We start from the raw sequence: 27988 nt of genomic DNA, 5'->3' as shown, positions 1-27988 counted from the left end.
ATAATGATATCAAAAATTGAAGTTATGAATATTTCAATAAATAAAAATAAAAAAATATTTTGGAAGTGCAATGTTGCATTTTCAAGTAATGAGATCCATGCGCTTGGCATATGAGGTTAAATTGAATCATCACTATAAGAGATAGATCGGCGTTCGAGAGAATATAAAATGAGATTAAAATGTATGGCAGGGAAGCTTTCTCCTTCAGTTAGTTCAACTTGCTTTAAACAGATGGCGCTGAAAATGAATGCTGGCAGAAAAAATAAAAAGCGCGGGGTTTCACCGCGACGCTTACTGAGATTGAGAGGCGGGTTTCTCAGAATGTTGGTGAAAGTTTGACCGAATCGGAGTTGTTGACGGTTTCCTCTCGCTCTTCTTGGACTTCTCAGATTGTGTTTCCTTTCGCGATGAGTTGTTGTCATTCCAAGATCCCTTGACCGGACTTGAGAGCTCGTGATGGGGGATCGGACAGAATGTGTCCAGTCCAAAGGACCGGACGCGGAACTTGGTATAAAGAGTAAAAGGGTACCGAATGTGGTACGGTTCTGTTGGGAGTATTTAAAAACGGGAACTCTCTTGCTCTGGTTGTTGTGTGCGCTCTCCTGGGTTATGTTGAGTGTGTCCCGCCTGCGGTTAACCCACGTGGAGGACAAACTGTTCACTCTTGAATCCCGGTTCGAGCAACTGAGGATGAGGATTGATCCTCCTTCATCTGTCAATCATCTCAATACTTACGTCAAATCCATTGTCCGACAGGTAATTTCATTATTAGATCAATCAACATTTAAGAGCATTTTTATAATTCCAGTCAGTGTCTCAAAAATATCCATCGCTGCACTCAGAAAAAAAAACTATTTTATGGTTAAATTTATCCTGTTTCTGGCTCTATGGAGACACTAAAAAGGACGGTAATTTTTGCGGGAATGTTTCGGCAATGATTTCGGTTAAATTAACCATAAAATATAGTGCTATAATAAATGACAAAATTTAGTAAATGTAGTAACATCTGGTCATTTTTATCATGATTTCTTAGAACAGGGCATAAAAATCATTTAACCGGTTAAATTTATTTTTCAGTTTCGTATTTTTTACTGAATGTTTGGTAATAAGAACAATAATTCTGAAAATCAGAATTTTCGATATACCGTTATCATATGAAGGGAAAAATTACCAAATGAATGGTTTATAAATACCATATACTTTAGCTTCATTACAAGAATTATGATTTTTTTTTAGTTTTTACCATAGAGTACAGTAATTTTACCAGAATTTTTTCTCTTTGTGGGCAAATAAATATTTCAGTTTTACACCTCACTAGTTTAAAAACGTAGTGGAATGAAATGTTATTTGGAACTTAGAAAATTAAATTTAGAATGTGTATGAACAATAAGAAGCTTTTTTTGAATATATCTAATTTTCAATAGTAAATTATCCATTCTAGAAAATTTTCAATTTTGATGACAAATTATCTAGTTTATTTAATCAATTTTAGTGTATCTAATTGGCTTAAGAACGTAGTCGAACGTGTTGTTGATGCCACACAGGACGGCAAAACTGGAATACTACCACGTTATGCTGTAACATTCCGCACCTCTGCATTTTAGTAGATCAGTTTTAGAATGTAAAATATATCAAAATAGCTGTTTGCAATATGTTTTATTTTTTCAATCTTAAAATCCACTTTTTTTAACACTTAAACAATAAATAGTACCCTTAATATTAGCCTTAGTTTATAGAATATTATATTCAATAAATTTAAGGACGTGGTGAATGATAGTGCTATTCGGCCATAGAAAATGAAGTTCGGAGTATGTAGTAATAACAAGAAACTGCTTACAATACATCCTATTTTTATTAAAATCTGAAAAAAAAGTTAAATACATTATAAATATTTTTTTTTTACTTTTACATTTTGCTACAACATGTTTTGAAACTTAGAAATTTGCGTAGTTTTGAAATGTCACTTTTTCTAAGCTCTTTAGTTACAACCACATTTTTTCGAGTTCTCCTCTAGAGATTGAAGTTTTTCGTGAAACTGTTAAATTGTTTCAGTTATTTTTTCTGTTAAAATTCTTTTAAAAATATCGTACAGCCATCTTTATAAATTAAATTCAAATCAACTGAGTTTTTTTAAATATATTATTTAGTTTTGAATAATTTACTTACTATCATGAGACTGTTTTATTTAATATTCAATTGTTATATATTTCTCTATATTCATTATTTTTCAGGCTGTTTTAAAAGCACAGTTTTCAAAATAAAAAACGGAATACTTTAAAAAATTTTGATCTAATGATCAGAGTATTACGTTGCTAAGATTATTGTTGAACTCGTTTATGCATCGATGTAAAAGTTATTTTTTATAATTATTGTAAAATTAATAATGGTTTAAAAATGTTTGAGTTGTAAAGTATACAAATTTCCAAACCATTTTGATCTAAGTAATTTCCGCATTTCAATGGAATCGGTCGAATAGTTGTTGAGAAATAAAAATCTAATATTTTTTTAGATAGGGAAACACTGAAAAAAAATTTACATTGAAGAGGCAACATGAAAATTTTGTTTCAACTTCCAACCGCACACCTGACTTTATGTGAACCTTATTTTTTAAATTGCGGAGAGCCCCTATGGTTTGAGGGTAAAGAATCCTGTCGATAAAAAACGATAACTTATTCAGAAAAAATACGTTTTTGTATCTGATTTAATAATTCGCATTGTGATCTGTACTATTAATTAAATAGAACACTTGAATTTATCGTCACGAATCAATAAAGTAGCCTTTTTCATAAGAGAAAACTAGATCAAAAGTTATTGAAATGTTCTGTTTATTATTTTGCTTACAGTACATTTAATTTTTGTATTTTTTGGATTATTCCTTTTACTTTTCAGTCTGACATTAATGTTAATACAAATCATTATATGAGCGTAATTTTTGATCAAATGTTTTTTTTACTTTTTAATTTATAAGTGCTACTTATTTTATTCATTTGAAGTTCATGAATTTAGTTGAAATTAAAAATTAATAAATTACGCATAAAATCAATAAGAAATATAAGGTTGTTTACTTGCATTCTTAAATCATAAATTAAGAAAAAAATTTCTGTTTCATTTACGACAGGGGTGGCGAACCTTTATGCACCAACGTGCCATTTTTTCAAAAAAAATTGTTTAATGAAGTCATAGACGAGCCGTCAAATAATTTTGACTTCGTGATTGTTGGGAAAATAATATTTCTAAATACTATCAGCTCAAAACTCTTTATTCACTATGAAAAAAGAATATATTTTGCAATGTCTCAGTTATACACGCCATTCAACTTAAAGTAACATGACTCCTGTTGTTGAAGATTAGATGACAAATAACTTATATCAGGTTGTAAGATGTTAGTTTAAGCAGGACTGTAATTTTTTTTTGCTAGTTATTTATTGTTAGCTTGTTTTTTATGGTTATTGTTTATTTGACATTAATTGTTAATTTTTTGCTAATATTTGTTTTTTTTGTGTATTATAATTTTATTTATTAATATGTTTCATATTGAACTTTGTGATCGGTGGCGTGCCCAAAATATTGTGTCACGGGCCATAAATGGCACGCGTGCCATTGGTTCGCCATCCCTGATTTACGATATTGATATCTTGCATATATTGGATAATCTTGTGATTTTTGGAAAGTTTTGTGAAATTAAATAGCCTAACGAAACCAAAAATCCTAACCTTAAATATTCTAATTAATTAGTGAGTAAATATTCTAATTAATTTTGAGATGAGAAATCAGATACTATTTTTTGTTGTTCTCGATTTCACCTTTTTGCGCATTTCATTGTCTCTTAAATTTAAATAGAAAGTTCATCGCAATCAAAATGATATGATATCATTATCGATATTTACCGTATTCATAATATCATTAAAAATATTTAATTTCTACTACAAATTAGTATAAATCCCGACCTATTGCTTCTTAAAAATGTAATACTATTTAATAGTTAAAATATCTTACAATCTGCTTGGTCTTAAGTTTTCTGCTTTACATTTGTAGAATCGATTTTTTAGTTAAATTTGTTGTATGAAAAATCTTATTTATTATAAACCAATAATATATTTACTTCGGAAAGATACAATTCTTCGGAATTCAATTCTAGTTCAATTTAAGGCATAACAGTTTAAAGAATAGTAAGAAAGTTTGCATCTTTCCGAATTTCAAATTAACATATTCAAAGTCATGCACAAAATTCTAAGTTGTCTTTGAATTGTATAATTTACTTATGTAAAACTTATTTACTTTTTTCAAGCAAATTGTTTTGAATATTTTGTCGAAGATGAAAATACCTTACTATAAAATTAAAAAAAAAAAACGAATATTCATATTATAAATTACAAATACAAAATTAAATTCTCTAAATCATACTCTTGCAAAAAATTATTACAAAATATGATTTGTAACAAATGATTGGATGATTGATGACTGCAATTAATTTGGAATAAACACATTTTGTGTAATTTATAAGCATTTCATGAAAATCAATTCAACTTAAATGAACATATTTTTTAACCCATAAGTATGTTTCAAAGGAATAATGTATTTAGGAAAATTTCAAGTTTAAAGAATATCATTTTAAAGCTTGTTAATTATTATTGATCATTTTATAATTTCGGGAAGGAAAGAGAAGTAATTTTTATTTAAACACAACTGAAAATATTTAAATTTAACTAAACTCATATTGTGAAACATAAGCTTTTTTATTTCAAATTTTATAAATGATTTAAAACTTACAAATAGTGTTCAACATATGACGAACAAAATAAAAATCATCGAGTCAAAGATATTATTTTAATGAATAGTTTAACAATTAAAGTTTCTATAAACACGTTAATAAATCCTGTTTAAATTTAAAACTGATAACTTGTTAGCATTTTAAATTAAATTAAAACTTATAAATATTTATATCATTGCATGTAATCATATTTTTTTCTCTCGAATTTAAACGATGAAATTTATTCATCACAATCAGTAGTTATTTTCCAAATAATTTTAGAAGTGTTTTTTTAAATATATTTTAAAATTTGAAATTTCATTTTATTTTTAGATGAAAATTAAAATAATCCTATGATTTCAGTAGTTTATAGATGATAGATGTCATAATTAGTTAGATGTTTTTCAGATTTCAGTAAATGTTATAATTATTAATATGTTATAAAATTGTTTTAAAGTTTAATGTTACACTTACTTTTTCTACGTCACAATTTAACATTAATTTATTTTTATATGAATTTCAAATAGATAATTGAAATTTTGAATTCTTTTGTTATAATTTGGAACAAAATTTTAAGTGACATTTACGAAATACTTTTTTAAATAATTTTATTTGTTATTAATACGCGACAGAAAGTGTATGTTATACAGAATTTTCTTAGAAAATGTAGAAAATGAGTTACATAAATGTCTTTTTCGCTTAAAGAATGCTTTTTATCACAAAATGTTATTCATTCCACTTATTTCCCAGCTGCGAAAACTTAATGATTAATTTTTAATTTCACATGCACCACAATTTTTAGTTAATAGTTTAGTTTAGCTAATGTTTAGTTTAGTTTAATAATACCTTACATATAGTAATTTTTATTTACTAAAACTAATTTTAAACATTTATGAGTGTAGCATAGTTTTTAATTGAAATAAAATAGAAAGTTGGTTTTATTTTAAACATTTACGTCATTATTATTCAGTTTTTATAAAAGTAATAAACATTTACGAGATCTTCTGAGATATTTAAAACAATTTTTTTGAAATAATTTAATTTTATAATGAAGTGAATAAGTAGGTTAAGTAGTATTTTGTAATATTTTTTCAAAGAGAGACTATATTTTTAAAACTATTTTAAGGAAAGTACGTTATTTTAAAAATTTTTTACACAATCCGTAGACAAAATATTGCATGATAAAAAGAACTAAAATAGTTTATAAATCATATTGATAGAAATATTATAGAGGCATGTTGAAATATAATTATATCGTAATTTATTTTCTGTAAACTTTAATATGTACTAAGATGAAGCATATTATCGTAATGTAACTATATTATAATATATTTGTTGTTTCCTTCAATATGGTGCTACGGTGAAGCACATAATACAATAATTATTCTATATTTGTATATATGTAAGTTGAAGCAAATAATCGTACTATAATTATATTATTAAATATTCCCGTGACCTTTGAAGCATATTATAATACTATATGGTGCTAAGTTGAAGCATATTATAGTACTATAATTTATTATATTTACTATAACCTTTAAGATGGTGCTATAAGTTAAAGCATATGATTATACTATAATTATATTATGATATATTTTCTGTCACTCTTAATATGGTCATAAGTTAAAGCCGATTATCGTATTTCTTGAATTCGGTTACACGATGCTATGATTAATCTTGAAAGGAAACCAATTTTAATTTTTACTAAGGTTGCAGAAACTCTGCATTATATTGGTTTACAAAATGTATGTTATTAAGCCTCCACTTCTTATAATGTTTTGCTATTACTCTGATTAGTTACAGATACTTTTTTTTAAAGAATTATGTATTTTTAATTCATTTTTGCGCTTTTTTTATTTAATCTTTACATTTAATTGAAAATATTGTTTATAGAAATGCTTGTTTTGTAAATCATCAGAATACAAGAAGTTATTTATCTTCTTCGAAAATGTTAAGATATTAGATAATAATTATAATATTTATTTGCATTGGATATTTACTCACACATGTCTGTCTATTTATGTGGAAAAGCAATGACAGCAACTAACTTTGTAAAACAACTGACTTTGTGATTTTAAAATTCCCACTTAAAGAGTTTAGAGAGCTTAAAGAATTTTCTGATTTAATTATAATATTTTGCCCCTAATTCGGTTAATTAACACATATCTTCTCATAACATGATGATCTTTTTAATCTTAATTCCTTGTGTTTTTTGTTCTATTTCATGTTTATGTTTCTATTGTAAAAATTCTTTTTGAATGTTTACCTATTTTTTGCATCACCAAAACGTAAATAATCTATCTTCCTTGAAAATTAGATAATAAGTTATAATTATTCAATATTTCCGGGTTTTCGCGTTTTTAAACAGACATATGTCAAGACAATAAAACTTAACTAATGTTCATTTAATATAATGATCTCAGTAATGGTTTTTTTTAGCTAGAAATTGTATTTTTTTGCTTTTTAGTATTGGAAATTAGTAGTGCTTACAGCATTTTACTGGCCAAAAAAATTATAATTAGATCACGCAAAAACGATATTCTTTTTAAAACCTATCTGGATAAGATATTATTTTTTTAGCCACATAATAGTCATAAAACAAATAGTTCAGATGCTTAGAAATGAAACTAAAGAAACAGTTGACAATGTTTGTTTTGGGGCTGAGGTATTCAAGCGAAATAATCGATCAAAAAGTAGAAAAAAAAAACTCTCTTTTAGACATAAGTGCCTTGCTCTTGTCTGTTGTCGTAGAATATTTTTGGAACATAAAGCACTGTCCCTTTTGAGAATAGGTTTTTGAGGTTCAAGATAGGATAAGTTATTTCGAGTCCAAATCCCTTTAAACTGCTGCAGATTTTTCTTGTCAAATCTGAGACAGCTTTATGCGGGTTGCATTTGCTCGGTGAGAGAATCGTAATCTAACGAAAAAAAATTAAGTCTGAGGAATTTTGGAAGCATAACAAAATCGTCTGCTACCATTTAAGTTTTTTTTTTTTTAAAGTTTTTTTTTCGCTTTTTAGTTCTTATCTTATTATTTTATATGAAATTTCATTCTTTAAAACATCCCTTTTCCTCTTGAATATTCTATTAATTTTAAATAGAATCTGTGCAGGCTTGTCTAACTAAGTCCTTAGTTTAATAACTAGACTCTTAGTTCCTATAGCATTGTTTATGTCTAAGGATTAAAATTTTTATTATCTATTTTGTGCTGAATTTCGTAGTTTTCTCAGTTTTCCCAGTTTTTTCATATTCATATGAAATTATGAAACTCTACATACTATCTCTGCGAAATATTTCCACATTAGTTTTAAATTTCTGTTTCTTATTTCCTATCTTATTTTATAAAAAAATTTGTACAGTTAAAAATATCTAGTTTAAAAAAAATTGAGCAAATTATACAAGTGGAGTAAATTATACATGAAATTTTTGTGAATGGGTTGTATAGCTTAGTCCTTAGTTTTTATACTTAGATACTTAGTTCTTAAATTAATATTTCACATTTATGTGTTTTTATTTTAGATAAAATTTTATACAATTTAAATATCTCAGTTTTTTTATATTTAGTTGACACAATTGAATATGAAACTGCAGAACTATACATAACATCTCTGCAAAATGTATTAAATTTTAGTTTTTAATTTCTGTCTTTAAGTTCTTATTTTATTTTATATAAAATTTTATACAATATAAATATCTCGTTTTAAAAAATACAATTAACTGTATAGCTATATACAATTAGTTGTATTTTTTAAAACGAGAATAAATTGAATGAGATATAAATGAACTAAATATGAAATTTTTGTGAATGGGTTGTATAGCTTTTGTCCTTAGTATTTGAGACTTAGTTCTCAAAGTATTATTTTATACTTATTTTATATTTTATATAAAATTTTATACTATTTTAATATATTCGAATGTATTCCATTTTAGTTTTAAATTTTTCTCCCTTAGTTCTTATCTGATTTTACATAAAGTTTTACACATTAAAAAATATCTCATTTAAAAAAAAAATACAGTCAATTATAACGAAATACAGTCAATTATGTGTGAAGAAATACATTCAATTATGTGTGAACTTAAAAACAGATTAAATACCTAAATATTAAATATATTAAATTTTGTACAATTTACTTTCATATTTTTCTCTTACTCAGTTAGTAAGACTCAAATAATTATGTAATTACATAAAATATCCCTCTAAAATATGTTCTCCTTAGTTTTTGATTTTTGCAAATCAATTTTTTTATTTTAAATATAAATATTAATAATTATAAATTCCTATTTTTATTAAAAATCTGATCTGAATTAATTATAATAGCTTTAAACTTTATGTGTAATGCTTTTGTAAACTACGTTTATTGAGAAGGATGTTTAATGATTTCAACTTTTGAATTAAATGATAAATAATCTGTGCAATATGGTTTACTTTAGTTTGTAACTTTTGAAAATCTATCGTTCTTTTTATTTTAATTACTAAAAAAATATCAATAACAATTATAAATTTCCTTTGAAGGTTACTTACAAATTTAAAATTAATTATTGAGAAAAAATTCATTATTAAAGATTCAAAAATTATGCATAATATTTTGTGCCTTATATTGTATATTCAAATAATTTACTACCATTATGTTCTTATAAAAATGGTAATTTACTTTCAATTTATTTATTATTAAAGCATATGCTACCATTAAAGCCTTTTATTTTTAAGTTTTAAATTTTCACCACTTAATTTTTAGCCTTATATTTTTATTTCCAGAAATTGAAGATTGTTATTTTGAAAGATTTTTTTATTATTGTATACATTTTATTTATGTAAAAAGCTATTAGAAACTATGAAACTATGCATAATATTTCAGTGCAATATCTTTTATAATACAACATCTCGGTTTTTCTTGTAACATGTGTAATAAATTTTCTTCTTATAATTTTAAATGTAAAGAATGAAAAGCAACTGACTATAATAGCTTTTTAAAGTTATTTTTGGGCATTATATTGTATATTGAAATGCGTTTAATTTATTTAATTTTCGTTACTCAGTTATTTCCCTATATTTGTAAATAAAGGAATAATAATACAAACATTTTATTTTTCTAACAAAACGATTAGAACTTACTTTTAAAATTATATAACTATAAAAATAGCAACTATAAAAAAGAAAAATATGCATCTCTCTCACTCGAGACACAGTTAAATATCATGATTAATGTTTCTCGTAATTTTCGTTTTAATTTTTTTGAAACTGAGATAATGTGTAATTATTTTTCGGTGTAACATAGTATGCTCAATTTGAAGAATAAACTGATAAATCATGTGATATATATTTTTTTGGATATTAAAAGAAAAATAAATTAACGTAATTTATAATGTTAATTAAATGGGATGTCTCACACATCGTGTTAAAAAGAAAGAATGTGTCAACAGCTTACATCCCAACTGTGAAATAAATTTTATTTACAACCTTAAGTAAAGTAACAGAAATTTAATCCATCTCAATTACTTGAAGAAATCTATCACGAGGAGGCTTCACAAAACTCTGGTCTCTTGGCTTTTCTCCTAATGTTTGTGTTTAGAATAGCTTACATTAGAATAATTTACATGTTGAATCCCTGTATTTATGCTTTTTTTATGAGAAAGCTTATTTATTTTCAGTGGGCAGAAGAAAAACGAACACCTCTAATCACTTTTGATCTATACCTTACTTTTAAAATTAATGTTACATTTAAAATTAACCTTACATTTAAAATTATTTAACATTTAATTTTTTTTTAATTTGAGGCTAATGCTATAAAATGAAAAGAAAAAAGTACATATATTTTGTGCACCGTTTACTAATTTTTATGACAAATAAGTGGGAATTTTCTTGTGAAAAATGAGCACGAGGAAAAAAATTCTAGTAAAGTTACCGTACTGTAAGCAAATACATTTCTAGTTTTAAAAAAATACATAATGCTGGTATTGAGAGCCAAAATTTACAGTATTAAAATCGAACAATTTCTATAGTTCTTATATAGATATAGTTCTTATTACCACACATTCAGAAAAAAATACAAACTTGAAAAGTAAATTTAACCAAAGAAATAGTTTTTATGTCATGCTCTAAGGTATTTTGTAAAAATTACCTAATTTTACCCCATTTACTAAATTTTGTCACATACTATAAAACTATGTTTTAATGTTAATTTTACCAAAATCATTAACAAAGAGCTTTGGTAAAAATTACAGAGCTTTCGGATGTTCCCATATTTTGGTACATATACTTTTTTCTCAGTATGTGTTATTATACAGTTAAAAAAGTTTGAGAATTTTTTTAGATTTTGTGTAACCATCTCTTTTGTTTGTGTTTTGTTGTGTTTAAGATTCTTGATGCGTTCTTTTCTCAAAAATTAAAGATATATAATTGAAAATTAGGAACTGCATTGAAATTTATAATAAATTATTCAATTAAGAATAGTTTTTCTCATAATTATATTTTACAATTATAGCGACGATTTTTTTTTATTTGACGCATAAAAGCAGTGATTTCAAATCGCACTTTTTAAGATAAGATAATTTTATCACTTTAGGATAAAATGACTTTTATAAAGATTCGCAAGAAAATGAAATGTGATCAACAATGTACAAAAATAGTTTATTAAATGTTAAAACTCACTTCTTAAAATTAGTATTCACTACGCGAGCTTGAATTTATGGCTTTTTATTTTATTTATTTTTGATAACTAATTCAGACAGCTATTGCTTTCTGTGGAAGATACATCCTGAAATTCTGTTTTCATGTCTGAGTATGAGGCATTTTTTAAAAAAAAAATCATAGAAAGCAATGAAGAACGAATCATATTGAAATATTGTTAAAAAATGATAGATGATAAGTTGTTATAAAAGTGGTTGTCATAACAAGGAAATGTCTGAACAAAAAAGAAATGAATGAAAAATGTTTGCCATCTAACGAACGTGTTCGTTTAACGTTCAACTCGTGTATTTTTTTTGTATCACATACTGTGTTATGAAGGATTTGAGGTATCATGTATCATAATCATTTATGTATATAATAAAAATAACAGAAGGCATTTGAAATGAATTGACTGGAATGGCAGCACCGTATTATTTTTTTAAGAAGAATGTCTTAAAGCTATCATGAAGGTCAATGACATATATTTTTTCAATATCTTTCTGAAATAAAATATTGATGTATCGTATATTATATATCATATTACATTATATATTACATTGCGTGTTATTCTGTTCTTGTGGTATTTTTCTAGTCTACATAATGTCACAAGAAATTTTTTCAAATTAAATAAAACAAATTATTTTATTTTGAATAATTAACCCACAACGAATATACGACTCATAAATACGTAACTTTTTAACAACGCTTCCATTCACATAACAACTCTAAATATGCAACTTTTTAACAACTATCCAATTCATGCAACGAATGTGCTACTATGCCATGGTCTTACAACGATCCGATTCACATAGTTGATATACGACTCTCAAGTGTGCAGCATTTTCACAACGATCCGATTCACATAGTTGATATACGACTCTCAAGTGTGCAGCATTTTTACAACGATCCGATTCACATAGTTGATATGCGAAGCTCAAGTTTGCAGCATTTTCACAACGATCCGATTCACATAGTTGATATACGACTCTCAAGTGTGCAGCATTTTCACAACGATCCGATTCACATAGTTGATATACGACTCTCAAGTGTGCAGCATTTTCACAACGATCCGATTCACATAGTTGATATACGACTCTCAAGTGCGCAGCATTTTCACAACGATCCGACTCACATAGTTGATATACGACTCTCAAGTGTGCAGCATTTTCACAACGATCTGATTCACATAGTTGATATACGACTCTCAAGTGTGCAGCATTTTCACAACGATCCGATTCACATAGTTCCTATACGACTCTCAAGTGTGCAGCATTTTCACAACGATCCGATTCACATAGTTGATATACGACTCTCAAGTGTGCAGCATTTTAGCAACGATCCGATTCACATAGTTGATATACGACTCTCAAGTGTGCAGCATTTTCACAACGATCCGATTCACATAGTTCATATACGACTCTCAAGTGTGCAGCATTTTCACAACGATCCGATTCACATAGTTGATATACGATTCTCAAGTGTGCAGCCTTTTCACAACGATCCGATTCTCAGTAAACTTGTAACTCTTAGTATGCAGATTTCCTACAACGATCCGATTCAGATTGTGAACTCGAGTCTCTCAGTATGCAGCCTTTTATAACGTACGGGTAACGGATGGATTCATTTAACGGATATACTTCTCTGAGTATTCAGACTTTTAACAAATATTCGATTTAGCATAGCGACTTTTAAAAAGTTCGAAAATTTTAATGTTTTAATGTAATTAAAAGTATTTTTATTTCTATATTAAAAACTTACATTTTTTCTTACAGGTAATTAATTAAAATAGTTTTTAACGATTAAATATGTTCATTATAGTCTTAAGATATTTAACAAATTAATATCCATCTATCGGGTATTAATTAATACCTGTAATTTAGCTATTCAAAAGACTCGAAACTTTTGGAGTATTCAAGTAAATCTGAAATATTCTAACCTGTGACCTATTCGAATAAATCAGCGTGTTTATAACCTGAGCTACATGCATCATGGTTCTTGAGTTTCATATTTAGAATTTGTTAGTTGTCCTGGAAATTCTCGCGAATTAAAATCATTTTCCGAGCTGATTAGAAATTTTACAAAATGCTCGAAATTTTACAAAATTTTACAAAATCACTAGTTTTATTAGAATAATAGCTAAAGAGGAAACATCTTTAAACTATTATTCAGATGAATAGAAATAGTATTAATTTAATACTCTCATGTTTTCTCATCAATATATTCTAGCCAAAACGTCATGATTATTGATCGTTGACATTTTGTAAAATTTAAAATTATCCGATCCGGAATATCCTACTAATATCACACAGTCACCTTTTCTCAATTATCTATCCACACTATACAAAAAATTCCGAAACTAATTACGGTGTTAAGTACTGTCACCCAGGGGTCAGCATCCGTAAAACCATTTTACCATAAAATACATTTTTATCGTAAAATTGTATATCGTAATTTTCACAGTTATGTTTAGTTAATAACAGTGACTCATTAATTTTACTGAAAATAATACTGTAAAAATTACGTATATCTGATTTTTGTTCAGTTTAATTTATGGTAAAAAATAGATTTCGAGGTAAAAATTACCGTCACTTTACCGTAATTTTGTTTCGAAACTCTCGTCATAGCAATTTCTGAGAGTAATCGTTTTGTTTAGGCCTATGTATTTTACATTCGAAATGTGAAAAATGCTCGTTACAAAGCTGTTTTATCAACAATTATAAAAACAGAGCTATTCGAAATGTTAATCGCGAAACTTTTAAAAGTTGGCTTCTGACAAGCACAGACGATAAAAGACATGCCCCAAAACTTCGAAAAATGTAGTAGTGGTAGCTGACGAGAATATTCTGTCATCACCTCGTAGACTGATGTGGCCATATGTTATGTCAAGTTATTCTGATGGATTTGTGCACTCGCCAAGCATTTTTGTTCCAGGCCAATTAAGTTGGGGTTGGACGTTTTGATCATAAATATTCTGTTTATTTGTTTTTCTTATCAACTTCTTTGTGTTGTCTGAAGTGGGGAAGCATTTAATGAAAATAAATAAAATACAATTGCTAAATTTATTGTCTCGATGACAAACAAGTTTCATTCACTTTGTTTAAATTTTTTTTTTATATTCCTTCCTTAAAGAGAAATTCCCCCCCCCCCCTCCTTTCTGCGAACTAATGTCTGTTTTTCTTCAAACATTAATTGTTTTCTTTAAATATAAAGTTAGGTTAATTTTTATTTTAGTACCTATATGAACAATGGTTATATTTAATGACCCCATGGCTAACAAGCTGGTTGTTGGGGGGGAATGATTTACTATTTTACCAATCTGGCTATTGCTAAAATTGCCTCTAACTTAATGGTCATACAAAAATTTAAAAATATATGCATTTATTTTTGAATTATTTTGCAGGTTAAAAGCTATGTTTTATATCATGAAAAATTTATTCCGTTAAACTAAACGCTTTTATGAACTTTTCTCTAAAATCATTTTCAAACAAGGGGCATCGCAGCTAGTTATTTAAATATTTAACAACATATTTTTGAGTAATTTAGGCTGCTCAATCCATCTGCCATTCTTAACAAAATGGCAAATTGATCAAGGATACGCAATGGCATATTAATTACCAAGCGTTAATCATTAGACTAATTAAAAAATATATTTGCAATCGAATAATCCCACATGCATCACGATGAAAAGTTATCTTGTCCATCAGTATAGGGAGTATTCGAGATACAAATTCCATCCATATGCACATATTACAATATTACAATATGCACAGTCATCTTTCTTGTTCATATAGATTTCATTTATGTTTCATAAAAATATTTGCGAATATGGCCTTAATAGTATAAAAAAAACTTGACGTTGGTATGACCCTTAAATCAAGATCGAATTCACTGAGCAGGAGTAGTCGTTTATTTGTTTTTGTAACATAATTTGTTTTAACAAATTATCAGGAAAAGTTTTGAAATAAAATAAGTAAACTTTCAAACATTTTTTACTCCAAAAAAAGGACTCTTGTAGCCTTGAAATGTTTTTTACTATTTATGCTTCGAATTAGCTTCCTTGTGCTTTACCGAAAAAGTTGCTGAACAGTGAAAATATTTACGAGTTAAATATGTTTTATTCGAAATAAAAGTTTAAATTAAGTCAATTTTTTAACAAAAATAATCCACTTTTCATATTTATATTACAGATTAATTAACAGAAATTATTCTTAAGCTGTTTAACATTTTAGCGCTGATTTGAACAAATGTTTTTTTTATAGAAACAGGAAATCTTAAGTTTTTTGTGACAATGAAAAAAATAATTTTTAGGGACTGCACTGGTTTAAAAATTTCTAAACATCCATTCCGTTTACGGTTTCTTTTGTAGTAATACGGCAAGTTAATTTAATTTTCCGGATCTTTCTTACTACTCCTGATTAATTTACCTGACTTTCCTTAATTTAATTTTCCTGATCTGAATAAAGTCATTCGCAATTCTAAGAAATAGCGTCTGTAAATTCGTCCTATTGAGCTCAGGATAAAAAATGGAAAAATAAGAGTTTCTCAAACTCAACTTTCTAAAACAAGGGACACGATTTCTTTAAAGCTAATGAACAGCTCTTACCATTCCTGATTAATTTTCCTGATTTTCCTTAATTTAATTTTTCTGACCTGAATAAAGTCATTCGCAATTTTAAGCAATAGCCTTTGTAAACTCGTCCCATTGAGCTCTGGAGAAAAAGTGGAAAAATAAGAATTTCTCAAACTCAACTTTCTAAGACAAGAGACACGATTTCTTTAAAGCAAATGAACCGCTTTTATTGAAATTTTACACACTTTTTGTAAATAGAACTTATGCTAAATATATATTTATAGACAGTTTTGACGAAAAATATTTTTTAGTGCAATTTATTTCACAAGGTAATGTATGGTTTAAATTTTATATCGAAAATTTTAATATTTTGCGTATAACTAAGTCGAGAATGAAAATTTCAAATACTTCGTTCAATATTAATTAAATCCTTTTCATGAAAAGAATGCATAGATTTAATAACACCAGGGGATTAATTCTTAAGTCGATTGAGCTTTAACTACCGCGGGAATGATTTTTCTAAGGGTTCTCTGAAATTCAGTTGTGAACGTCGAAATTTTCAAGATGTTTACAAATAAAAATATGGTCAAATCTTCCAGAATATGGTAAAATTGGCTATGCACTACCAAAATATGGTAAAATACTCTACAGTAGCTTTAACAGAAGCACTTTCGTAATGATGTTGGCAAATTTAACACTAAATGGTTTTTTAATATGTGATAAATTTAGTTGAAAGAATTTAGTAATTTAATCAGGATACCTTAAAGCATGGTATGAAAATTTTTTATTCGGTTAATTTCACTTTTCCGTTTTGAATTTTTATAAATGTGTGCCAATAAGAATTATAATTTTTAAAACCAGAATTTCCGATAAACTGTTACCATATGAACACGGTAAAACTACCAAATGAATGGCTTGAATACCATATATTTTGGTTTCATTAACCAGAATTACATTTTTTTATACCAGAAATGTCATTACCATACAGTTGATAATTTTACGAGAAATTTTTTTTGAGTGTAACGTGCATAACACGCTATCCAATTATTGTTATTATTTAAATTTTAATTGAACAAGTCATTTTTATAACTCATTAAAAATAAATTTAAGAAAATCACTTTTTTTACCTTTCGAAACCCATGTAACCTTTAAGAAAAATCGCTTTCCCAATTATACAATCCCATTACTTCAAAAGAATACATATACCTTGGGGAGTTTTATAATCATGAACTAATATAATAAGACGCTATTACATTTTTTTTTTATTTTCTATATATATTTATTGTATATATTAGTGACATAAAATTCTACTGGTGATATTTGAAAACAAATGCCATTACAACGAGCGTATAGTCTAAAAGCTTTTTAAGTTGATTAGGGTTAAAGGTCAGTCTAATTGATGCAGTCTAATTGCTCATGAAATTTTTATTAGTTCCTTCAATGACATGATAGTAATGTCTTGGGCGGTGTTTCCATCCAATGAGGCAAGAAAGAACACGTGCTTTGTAACTTTAATGGAGCTATATATTACGACGTCCAAATTAAGAAACAGGATTTTCTTATTGAGATAAAGAAATTAATTGATGCGGATCAAACGGATTTTTATCTTCAGTTTTTAATGTAACACGAAATGATGTTTTAAAACATCTAAAGATTATTTAAGCTTATATTTTTATTATGAAAATGTTGTACTTTCAATTAAGTTCTAATAAATTTGAGCGTTTTTATATTGCAATTTTTAATAAAAAAAATATGATTAATGAAGCTCATAATCGGAAACCTTATAATAATCTCAAGACGTAGCTCAAGACGTATAAATTCGTTTTTATTTCCTAACAGTTGTTGAGATGTTTAAATGAATATTGGGATAACAAAACAACAATGCATTTATAATCCAAACTAATTAATAACTGTTATTACTATAAGAAATTTTTATTATTTTAAATGTGGTTAACGAAGTTCATAATCTGAAATTTTTGTATAGCGTCTCTGCAATTCTTGAAAATTTAAATCAATTTTAAAAAGCTTTAAAACTAATTCCTTTTTTAAAAACAGAAATTTTAAGCCGATATTAAACTATTTAATTGAAAAGAATTAGAATTAAAATAAATTACACGCGAAAAGAAGAACTTAAAGAAACAAAACAATAACTATACTTTTGAAAAACCATTTACTATTAAATATTAAGGACTTTTTTGAAAATATAATTATAAATTTAAGGACTTGGAGCAATGTAAAGCAATCAAATGACCTAACTCTTGAGATGTCTTCATTCATGTCATTCTTCAGCTCTTCAAGCACGCTTTTTTTTATTATTAAACTTTAAAAGCGTATCAGCACTATTAATACTCATTTTTTCAATGAGAATTAGTCGTGAATGTTATGTAGGAAAATTATTCAATTTAAAAATTTCGTCACTAGAAACAGGTTCTATATTTGAGAAATAAAATGCTACCATTCTTCAGTTAGGGTAGTACATTTTTTTTTTAAAATCTAGAATCTAGATTAATTACCTTTTTTCAAGAAAAGAGATATTAACCGTACAAAATTAATTATTTTATGCACTGTTATCATCTAGTGGGGCAGAAATTAGACGTCCAAATTAACATGACCAACGGTATCTCACCCACTGTGGTGGTCCTGAAAGAGTGGATACCACCTCTAGAGAGCGCACTAGGTCTGCTCATCGGCAAGACCGATTGTGCAGCTCATTGGAAATATAAAAAAATGCACTGTTATCAATGTAATTTGAGTTATAAAAAATTAATAATTACGTTTTAATTAATATTACTATATTTTTCATTATTGATAATGAATTGATATTCCAAAATTTTAAAATATTTGAATATCAATTAGAAAATTTGCTCAACAGGTATTAAATCAAAACGTCCCACCTAGTGGTTGTTTTTTTAAAAAAATGCATTCAATAACGCTAACTTTTAATAAAAAGGTATGAAATTTCTTTCAATTAAAAATAGATCACGCGAAACATTAACCTCACAATTTTTCAATATATGTATCAAATTGTTCTCCAGTTAAATGAAATAAATTTTATTCTCTTAAAATTTCTTGAGCGCGTTTAAGTGTAATATTGATCAAATTAGTAGCATGGTGCTAAATTTAACCATATATTATTTTTAATCTTAATTTTTCGATAGAGAACAACTTAAATGAAAATATGGTTTGATTTAACGTTCTATAAAGGTTGCAGAAAGTATGCAACATATTATGGTTTTAGGTACCGATATAACGCTGAACTGATTTTTCTTTGCAGTGCATTACATTCTTCGTTAAATTTTAATATTATGAGTGATTACACGGTTTTGAAGTAGATAACGATAATAGTTTTTAAACCATTCAGAGCTGTTCTTAGGGGGTGGAAAATTGAACGTTCGCCCACGTTCACAAAAAAGTAAGATAATCAGTTAAAAATGAGTTAATTGAAGTTGACTTAAAAACTATTATACTATTCAAATTTCATATACTATTATAACTGTAATATGTTTTTAATGTTACAAAATTATAAATTTGTATTATTTTTTTACATGTAGTTAGTATCAGTTTTGTTTATCAAACGTGCGAGGTATTTAAAACTGAAGCTAATGTAATTCATTCCGGTATGGTTAGTGCTCCTTTCTAAAGTTGCTATTAATTATTAACGTTTAAAATATTATTTTAAATAATTATGGTCTAGGCATTATGGGCTGAACTCTCTTTTTTTTCCATCCCATTTAAAATGCAATAAATACATAAGACTCCAATCATTTCCAATCATAAAGGAATATGAATTCGGAATGATGAAAAGAAGGAGTAAAAAACTTTCTCTACATAACCACAGAACAGTGATATGAGCAAAATAATTGGCACATTGTGCTTGGCAATTGTGATAATAATCGATCAGCCCGACCACGTACCGCCTCTATGGGCGGAATATGTTTTTTTTTTTTCTACTTTTCCTTTCCCAGTTCCTAAAGAGCAATTAATTGGCTTTCTATCTAGTGTAAGTCGAAAGAATATTTCTATATCTTTTATTGGATGATTCGGTAATTCGAACTTTAGCTCGGTAAGATTTTATGGGCAATTAATTATCTTATATCTGCACGCTGATTATTTATTTTTAAATCCATAATAAATTTACATACCTTGTAAAGTTTTATTTTGAATTATTTAATAATTTCTTTATAGTATTAAAACAAGGATTTTCAATAAAACTTTTTCTAATATAGACCGCAATTTTTATACAAATATATTCTACCTTATCCCATATGGATGAAGAAGGCAACAATTGTAGTGTGTTATCAATGTATACAAATCACGTGATAAAGTTTTTTTAAATGCTAGAGTTCTCCTCTCGCCAGCCTCCGTAGTTGTTTTTCTTTCATCATTGTTTCTCCTCTTCTTAAAACTGATTTTTTTTTTCTTCAAAAAAAGTATCATCCTCTATACAGGATGTCCGGTAAATGTTGCGACAAACTTCTAAGGGAAGTAGGGCACATCATAAGAATTAAGATTTACCTAGGATATCATGATCGGAAATGTTATCGTATGCCGCTAAGGGCGCTTTCCTATTATGAACCGTTACAACGTGTGCCGTTGAACATCAGGTACTTTTATCTAATATATATAATTCTCTTACGTGGCTCCCAAATTTTGCCTGTATTTCCTTTCCGCCGGTGGCAACGTTTGCTTTGTTTTGTTTACGTTACTATTTCTCTTACACGGCGAATCGACCAATGATTGCCGCTAAAAATGTCACATGCCAAATGAAGCTGAGGTGGCTCAATATATAGCGCTTTTACGAACGGAAACGGAAATAACCAGAGAGCATCAGCTGCGGCAATCTCATACTATTAAGCTAGGCAGAAGTGAGTAGTCTTTGTCGATAGATCTCTATTTTAGTATTTTGTCGAAAGCGCTTTTTTTCTCGAATTTATGTATTACGAATTTATTTGACGATTTTTGATTTATATCACGAATTATACTATAGCACATTTCTAATAGGTTTAACGAATTACATGTCATTTATTTGAATTCGAATTTATTTTAACGACTTAGTATTTACTAAAAAGATGTAATATTTTTTGAAAAAAAAAGTTTTTATATGGATATGAATGATTGTTTTGAATTCTTAGAATTTTGTGCATTTGCAATGTACCGTAGAACCGTGATGGCTCGGGGGATAGAACATTCGCCTTCCAATGAGGTGAACCGGGTTCGAATCTCAGCGATGGCTAGTCGATACGAATTCTGCATCCGGCTTGCACCGACCACAGTGCTGACGTAAAATAACCTCAGTGGTAGTGGTAGACGGACCATGGGTTAGAGACCCCTTTCCGTCTGGATAACCATGGGAGATTTTCGTAGTTTTCCTCTCCATGTAACGCAAAGGCGGGTTAGTTCCATTAAAAAGTCCTCCATAAAGGCAACATTTCTCCCAATACTTGATACAGGAATTCCTTTGTCTTCTGGATTGGGTTCAAAATTACAAGGTTACAGAGTTGAACATTAGTAGTCATAAACCCAAAAAACTTTATTTGGAAAAAAAATTAAAAACTAGGAACACAGAATGTGCAACACGATAAAGAACAATATCTGAGAAGTAATTTTTACTTGTTAACAATGCATAACGATAGCCTTACATCGTACAAAAGTTCAAATTTTAAACGGTTTTAATCTCTTTTGATTTTTATGTATTTTTGAAAAATTCGAAGTAAATGCTAAGATTTATATCTGGCAGCATCTAATCTCTCATTCTCTTATTTCTTTCTTTATTAAATCTTTTATTACCTTTTACATAAAGTCATACTTGAGTTTATTAACTTCTTGTTAACCACATTATAATCGTGGCAATCCTCCAAAAATAACTCTTAAAAACGCTATTTTACACAATTTAAAAATTTAATTAATGTAATGCGTCATTAAGGATATAGTCTGATAATTATGAATCGAAATGCATGTTTATGAATGAAGTGGTATCCTCAAATCAATATTTCATTCCAATTTCATCAAAGGTTTTCAAATTTCTAATGTTCATGGGGTCATTTTCCGTGCGCATAATTTCAGGCGCCACCTTCAAGCACAAATTATATTTATTTACTAATTTTTCAAGTATATATTTGAAGTGTATATTGAAGTATATATTGAAATATTCTATAGACAATAAAAATATATTCCTTAAACTTTTCATACTTAAAAGTGTTTGGTATCTTTGTTGTTTAAAAATAAATAAGCAGATAGATAAAATAAAGTGAAAATGGTGTGCATTAAACAATAAAAACTGTGGTTTTATAAGTCACTAAATGGGATGTTGACCAACCCAAACTATTGTGTGAAAAATTCAAATTGATCTCTCATATACAATTAAAAAGATTTAATTTAAATATAAACACTCATAATGTAATAAGCTTACACCAAACTCTTGCTCACTTACCGCAAAAACGAAAATTATTTTCACTTCCTAAAACACCAATATTGGCGAGCTTTGAACGAAGCCAGCAAATTGCTTACAATCAAGAATGAGTTGGCGTGAGTTAGTGGAGGTCTTAGACGCTGCTATACATCAACAAAAAATAAAGTTTCCCGCTAAAATATGTACGTGTGTTTTAAGTTGTATAAATAAAGCTAATTATATTTTAATTTCAAAATATCAGTAAACTGTATTGTGTGTTGACGCATAATTCCTTTCCGTTTTGTAAAGCCTTTTTTTTATTTTCTTTATATTCTCCCTATACTACGTGTATGTTTGCTTTATGGACTAATTATATTCTAAGAATTAATATTTAAATGCATATATGCATTGTTAATTGATATTTCTTACTTTTCACTTTATCGTAAAAATGAATTTACTGTCTCTTATGTTTATCTTATGTAATTATAAATTTTGTGTTACACCAAATGGTGTAAAACAACATTCTCGGTGTAGTGAAACACTTAGTGCAACACCACATTGGTGTGAAGTAGTTGCAAAAGAATAAAAATTTAAAAAAAAAAAAAAATTTAAAATTAAAAGTTACGGTGGGCTTATATTATTTTTACAGTTTATTATAGACCGAGCTTCTTTTTTGTTTATACATTATTTAGAAATAATTAGTTCCGAAAATTTCAATGCTTAAAGATTTCATAAACATACGTTATTTTTGTCTTATTTATTACTGATATAAAATGTCTGAAAACAGTAAAATCAGCCAATTGACCTTCATTTCATGCGTAAATTATAATGTTTCTGTCACACGAAAAAAATCTATTTTTGAAAATTAATATAAAAGGGTACTTAAGATATCTGGCTAGCATATCTGACAGCCTTCGTGATTCTACTTGGCTCCCCAGCCTGACGACGTGATGGGCGTTTATTTTTTTACCATCTGAAGCAAAATGATACACTCTCAATTATTGTTCACTGTTATGATAAACGCTGAAAGAACCATTCAACCATTAATGTAATTCACTTGACAGTGAATGACGCGTTAATACGGCGATGTAATTAAGCTAAATAGCTTGCTTTTATTGTGAAAAAGAAGTTGTTGTGTGATGTGGGAAAACGTTTCAAAATTTTCTTATTGTATATATAAGGCTTCACTCTATGAAGAACATGATCTACAATTGAGATTATAAAACACCAGGGCTAATTGTGCTCCGGAAAAAATCCGGATTTCTGGATATTTCGCTAACTGCGATCCGGAAGTTTCCGGAGATAGATGGTTCAGATGTTTCAAAAAAATCATTGATCACAAAAGTTTTCGAAAATCAAATTTTCAAAGGTGGAACTTAAAAACGCAGTTTATTATATTTGTTTGTAAGGAGAGCTACTTTATAAGCTCATATTCAAGATTAGTATTCATTTTTTATCAGTAAATAGTTATTATAATCATAAACTCAAGAAAGAAAGACATAATTGTAAATTTCAATTACTTCTCCAAGTCATGATAGGTATGTATAAAATTTTAAATATATTTTAAGTAAACTGAGAAATATTGAGAAAAAGGAAAAAACCTTGTTTAATTTTTTTCTAATTTTTCGATTTAAACTTTTTTTTTTTTTACTCAAAAAGTTTTCCGGAATTTTGACTTGGGCTCACAATCACCCCTGTAAAACAAAAAGGCTCGTTTGCAGGCAGCATTAAAAAAATTATAAGAAAATTTTAAAAAGTTTTGACATCATTTCAAAAACATTTCATAGTAATGAAATTAAAAATAATAATTTACGCTAGTGGGCTGCGCCCCCTGCTCGCTAACGCTCGCCACCCCCAAAAATTGCTACGCAATCTTATATGGTTTGCTTCGCAGACCAAGCTCGCTAGCCACTAACTTAGGTACATTACAAATGCACAAAATTCTAAGAATTCAAAACAATCATTCAAATCCATATAAAAACTTTTTTTTAAAAAAAATGACATCTTTTTAGTAAATACTAAGTCATTGAAGTAAATTTGAATTCAAATAAATGACATGTAATTCGCTAAACCTATTAGAAATGTGCTATAGTATAATTCGTGATGTAAATCAAAAATCGTCAAATAAATTCGTAATATATAAATTCGTGAAAAAAAAAATGCTTTCGACAAAATACTAAAATAGAGATGTATCGACAAAGACTATTCACTTCCGCCTAGCTTAATAGTATGAGATTGCCGCAGCTGATGCTCTCTGGTTATTTAAGTTTCCGTTTTTAAAAGCGCTATGTGTGGAGCCACCTCAACTAGATTTGGCATGTGAAATTTTTAGCGGCAATCATTGGTCGATTTACCGTGTAAGAGAAATAGTAACGTAAACAAAACAAAGCAAACGTTGCCACCGGCGGAAAAGAACTACAGCCAAAATTTGGGAGCCACGTAAAAGAATTATATATATTAGATTACTCTTTTAAAGTATGAACATTAATAAAAAAATTTTATATATATATTTCTGATTGCAATAATTATTTAAGAAATTGTTAGTTGAAAACAGAAAATACATTCACCAACCCGCAATATAATTATATACAAAATAAGATATAACTTAAATTATTACGAATGGTGAATCGATAAAATATGTAAAAATTTCATGCATATTTATTTCACTAGATACTATTCACTAGATAGTCACTAGATAGCAATATTTCACTAGATCGGCAATGCGGCTGTCATATTAACCCAACCCTTCCTTTTTGTGACTGAATTAACTTAACTTGTTTAGAGAATTCTAAAAATATGAAATTCGTGCAACGGCAGACGATAATAACGAAACAAAACTTCAGACGACGAAAATATATCGAAGGGACTCAGAGGAATAGGTAAGGACCAGTTTTCGCAACGATATCGGGATTAAAAAATACAGAACGACATTCATATCTAGTGTAAGGCTTACTTATGCGTGCCTGCTGGAAGGCTAAACAAAATATATATAATGATTTTTTTTTTTTTGGAAAAATTATTTATATTCCTAAATAACCCTGAAGATCGAGAAAAATTGAAAAATTTTTAAGCTACCTAATGTTTGAAATTTCTAATGTAAAAAAAAAAAAAAAGAAAAAAAAAGAAAAGAAAAAAGAAAAAGAAAAAAAAAACTTAAACAGAATGATATATTTGTGTCTATGGTAGGAAAAGTTGATATGTCTCTACTGTTTTATTCATATGAATGCTGATTTTCTTGTTCCAGTAATTTCCCCTCCTTTATTCCGGAAGGGAAAATATTTAAGCCTTGATTTGCCTACTTTGGCTACCTTCGCTTCCTTGGCTACTGTAGTTTTATATTATGTTGTTTTCAATCTTTCTTTACTTTTCCATTTTTTCATTGACATTATTGCACTTCTTTTTTTAAAAACATTTTGTTTTGTATTTTTAATTGATCTTGATAACCGGTATTTGCCCTGAGATCTCGAAATGTGTCGACTTTTTCTCTTTTATTTTTTAATCAAAAGAAAAAAAATTCTGATGAAAAACATTTATGTTTGTTTCCGTTTTAACTATCAAAGGAACTCCTACCTTGACTAATAAAGCAAGGAAGTAAATGAGAATTAATAAGAATTACACTTCTTTTTTTTTAAATATATTTTGTATTATAGTTTTAATTGGTCTTGATAGCGAGTATTTGTTTTGAGATCTCGAAATGTGTCAACTTTTTCTCTTGTTTTTTAATCAAAGGAAATTTTCTGAAGAAAAACAATTATGCTTGTTTCCATTTTAACTATCAAAAGAACTCCTACGTTGACTAATAAAGCAAGGAAGCAAATAATAACACACAATAAAAGAACTGTGTGAAAAGATGTATCAATTCATAAATAGAAAAAGTAATTTTTATTCAAAAACATGTCATGAATAGGCTTAAAATCTTTTTGTCATGTTTCCTACAAATATATTTTCTGCATCTAAGTTTCCTAAATTTACGAAAATATCTCTAGAAACCTTCTTTATCAAATTCTGTAACTGCAGTGATTAAAGATATAAATTAGTTGTATAAAAGTAAATTTTCCTCTTGAAAATTCAGCTGAACAACACAATTGAATACATACAAGTAACGTCATCCTTGGAAAATCACAGCCTTTATCAATTCAGAAGCCAATCAGGTTCAAAACAAATGCCTGACGTCACTTACAGGTAACCAATTAAATCTGATTTAAATCATATGATTAGGCATAATCACTTCTTCTTGAGTTACAAATACCAAAGTTATAATTGATTTAATGAATTAATAATTAGAATCATTCATAATTGATTTTAACATTTTAAAATTGTTTGCTTGTTTTGGCTGTAAAGCAAGTTTATGAGGAGAGATAAATTTCTTATCTATTGGGGTAATTTCAGGAACTTGAATGGCATCCAAAATTCATATCAAAATAAGCATTGTGCTATGAACACCATGGACGAAAATACATTCTTAGAATATGTTTCTAATTCTTTCGTCACTCAATTTAACCTATGAAGAGTCCTTTAATACATAGTTCTAATGTTTACATTGTGTTAATATGTATATTTACTTAATACTTAAAGTTTTCGAATATTTTTTTGCCTTTATTTTATTCTTTAAAATATATTTCCTGCAATTTTGATACCAAATTTTAATTTTTAAGTTTTGTATTTTTCATATCTCGCCAAATTTTACCAGAACACTGCTTTAAAAAGTTAGCATTTTTATTGAAAAATATTTTTAAAATATTTAAAGCTTTAAAAATTAATATCTGGTTTCTGAATTCTATAAAATCTATTTTTAAGGAATAAAGTGAGACAAGGTAAGACCAAAAATATTCAAAGTACTGGGTAAAGAAGAAATTTTTATTCATATAGTTCTCCAAAGGTTAGAATGGGAAACGTGGAACGTATAATCCGACACACTGTAACAAAAAACATTTCTCAGAATTGACCAAAAATGCGTAAAAATCAGCTTCGAAACAAAAAGTAATCGAATTTGAAATCCCATGTATTCAAAATTGAAATAGCATATATTTATTTTAGAGCAAAATGCGTAGGAAGAAATGTGTGCGATAGATTTTCGTTGGCTGGCGGCAGGATTCAAACAAAGGAACTCCGTGTTCCTTGTAGAATGCTCTAACCATCTTAGTTGTACACCCCAGTCCATGGATAGTTAGGAAGCTATATACAGTGACTGACACTTCATGACATACTAATTTCCAGTTTCAGTGGTACAAATGGTTACAATTTGGAAAATATGGTCCTAAGAGCTTGATCAAGTGATTGGTAATCTTAATTTCACTTTTTACTCAGATCAATAGATCTTAACTTTTAAGTAATCGGGATGCATGTCATCATGTGTTGGAGACCTCTCTATATAACGCTTCCAACTTCTCTCTAGATTAAGGTGTACAATTATGATGGTTAGAGCATACTACTACCAACCCGGAGGTCCTTGGTTCGAATCCTGCCGGCAGCCAGCGAACTCTTCTCTCACACATTTCGCCTTTCACTTGCATTTTTCTGAAAAATGGTCCCACAGTGGACTGATCGTTACGACACGGTTCCCAGCAGATCACCGAAGTCAAGCATCACTGGCTGCTGTCAGTGTGCAGATGG

The 27988-nt window shown here is 27.9% G+C and overlaps 1 protein-coding gene across 50 annotated transcripts in view; it reads left to right on the top strand.

Moving 5' to 3' along the window:
* Positions 1-273: 273 nt before the first annotated feature.
* LOC107455144 (uncharacterized) overlaps positions 274-27988 on the top strand; it is a 165349-nt gene continuing 137634 nt past the window's right edge. For 48 of the 50 annotated variants that reach the window (XM_071182534.2, XM_087161533.1, XM_071182535.2 and 45 more), the window contains exon 1: positions 294-756. In XM_071182534.2, coding sequence (XP_071038635.2) covers positions 457-756 — 300 coding nt within the window. In that variant the 5' untranslated portion in view covers positions 294-456. Of the gene's footprint in view, positions 757-27988 lie in introns of all 50 variants that reach the window. The other 2 variants (XM_071182525.2, XM_071182547.2) reach the window with 2 other exon arrangements.

Source organism: Parasteatoda tepidariorum, chromosome 4 (assembly GCF_982258835.1).
Source record: "Parasteatoda tepidariorum strain Cologne lab strain chromosome 4, Ptep-v5.0, whole genome shotgun sequence".
Lineage (NCBI taxonomy): Eukaryota > Metazoa > Arthropoda > Arachnida > Araneae > Theridiidae > Parasteatoda > Parasteatoda tepidariorum.
Note: the sequence above shows the minus strand (reverse complement) of the source record. Positions and strands in the feature narration are given on the sequence as shown.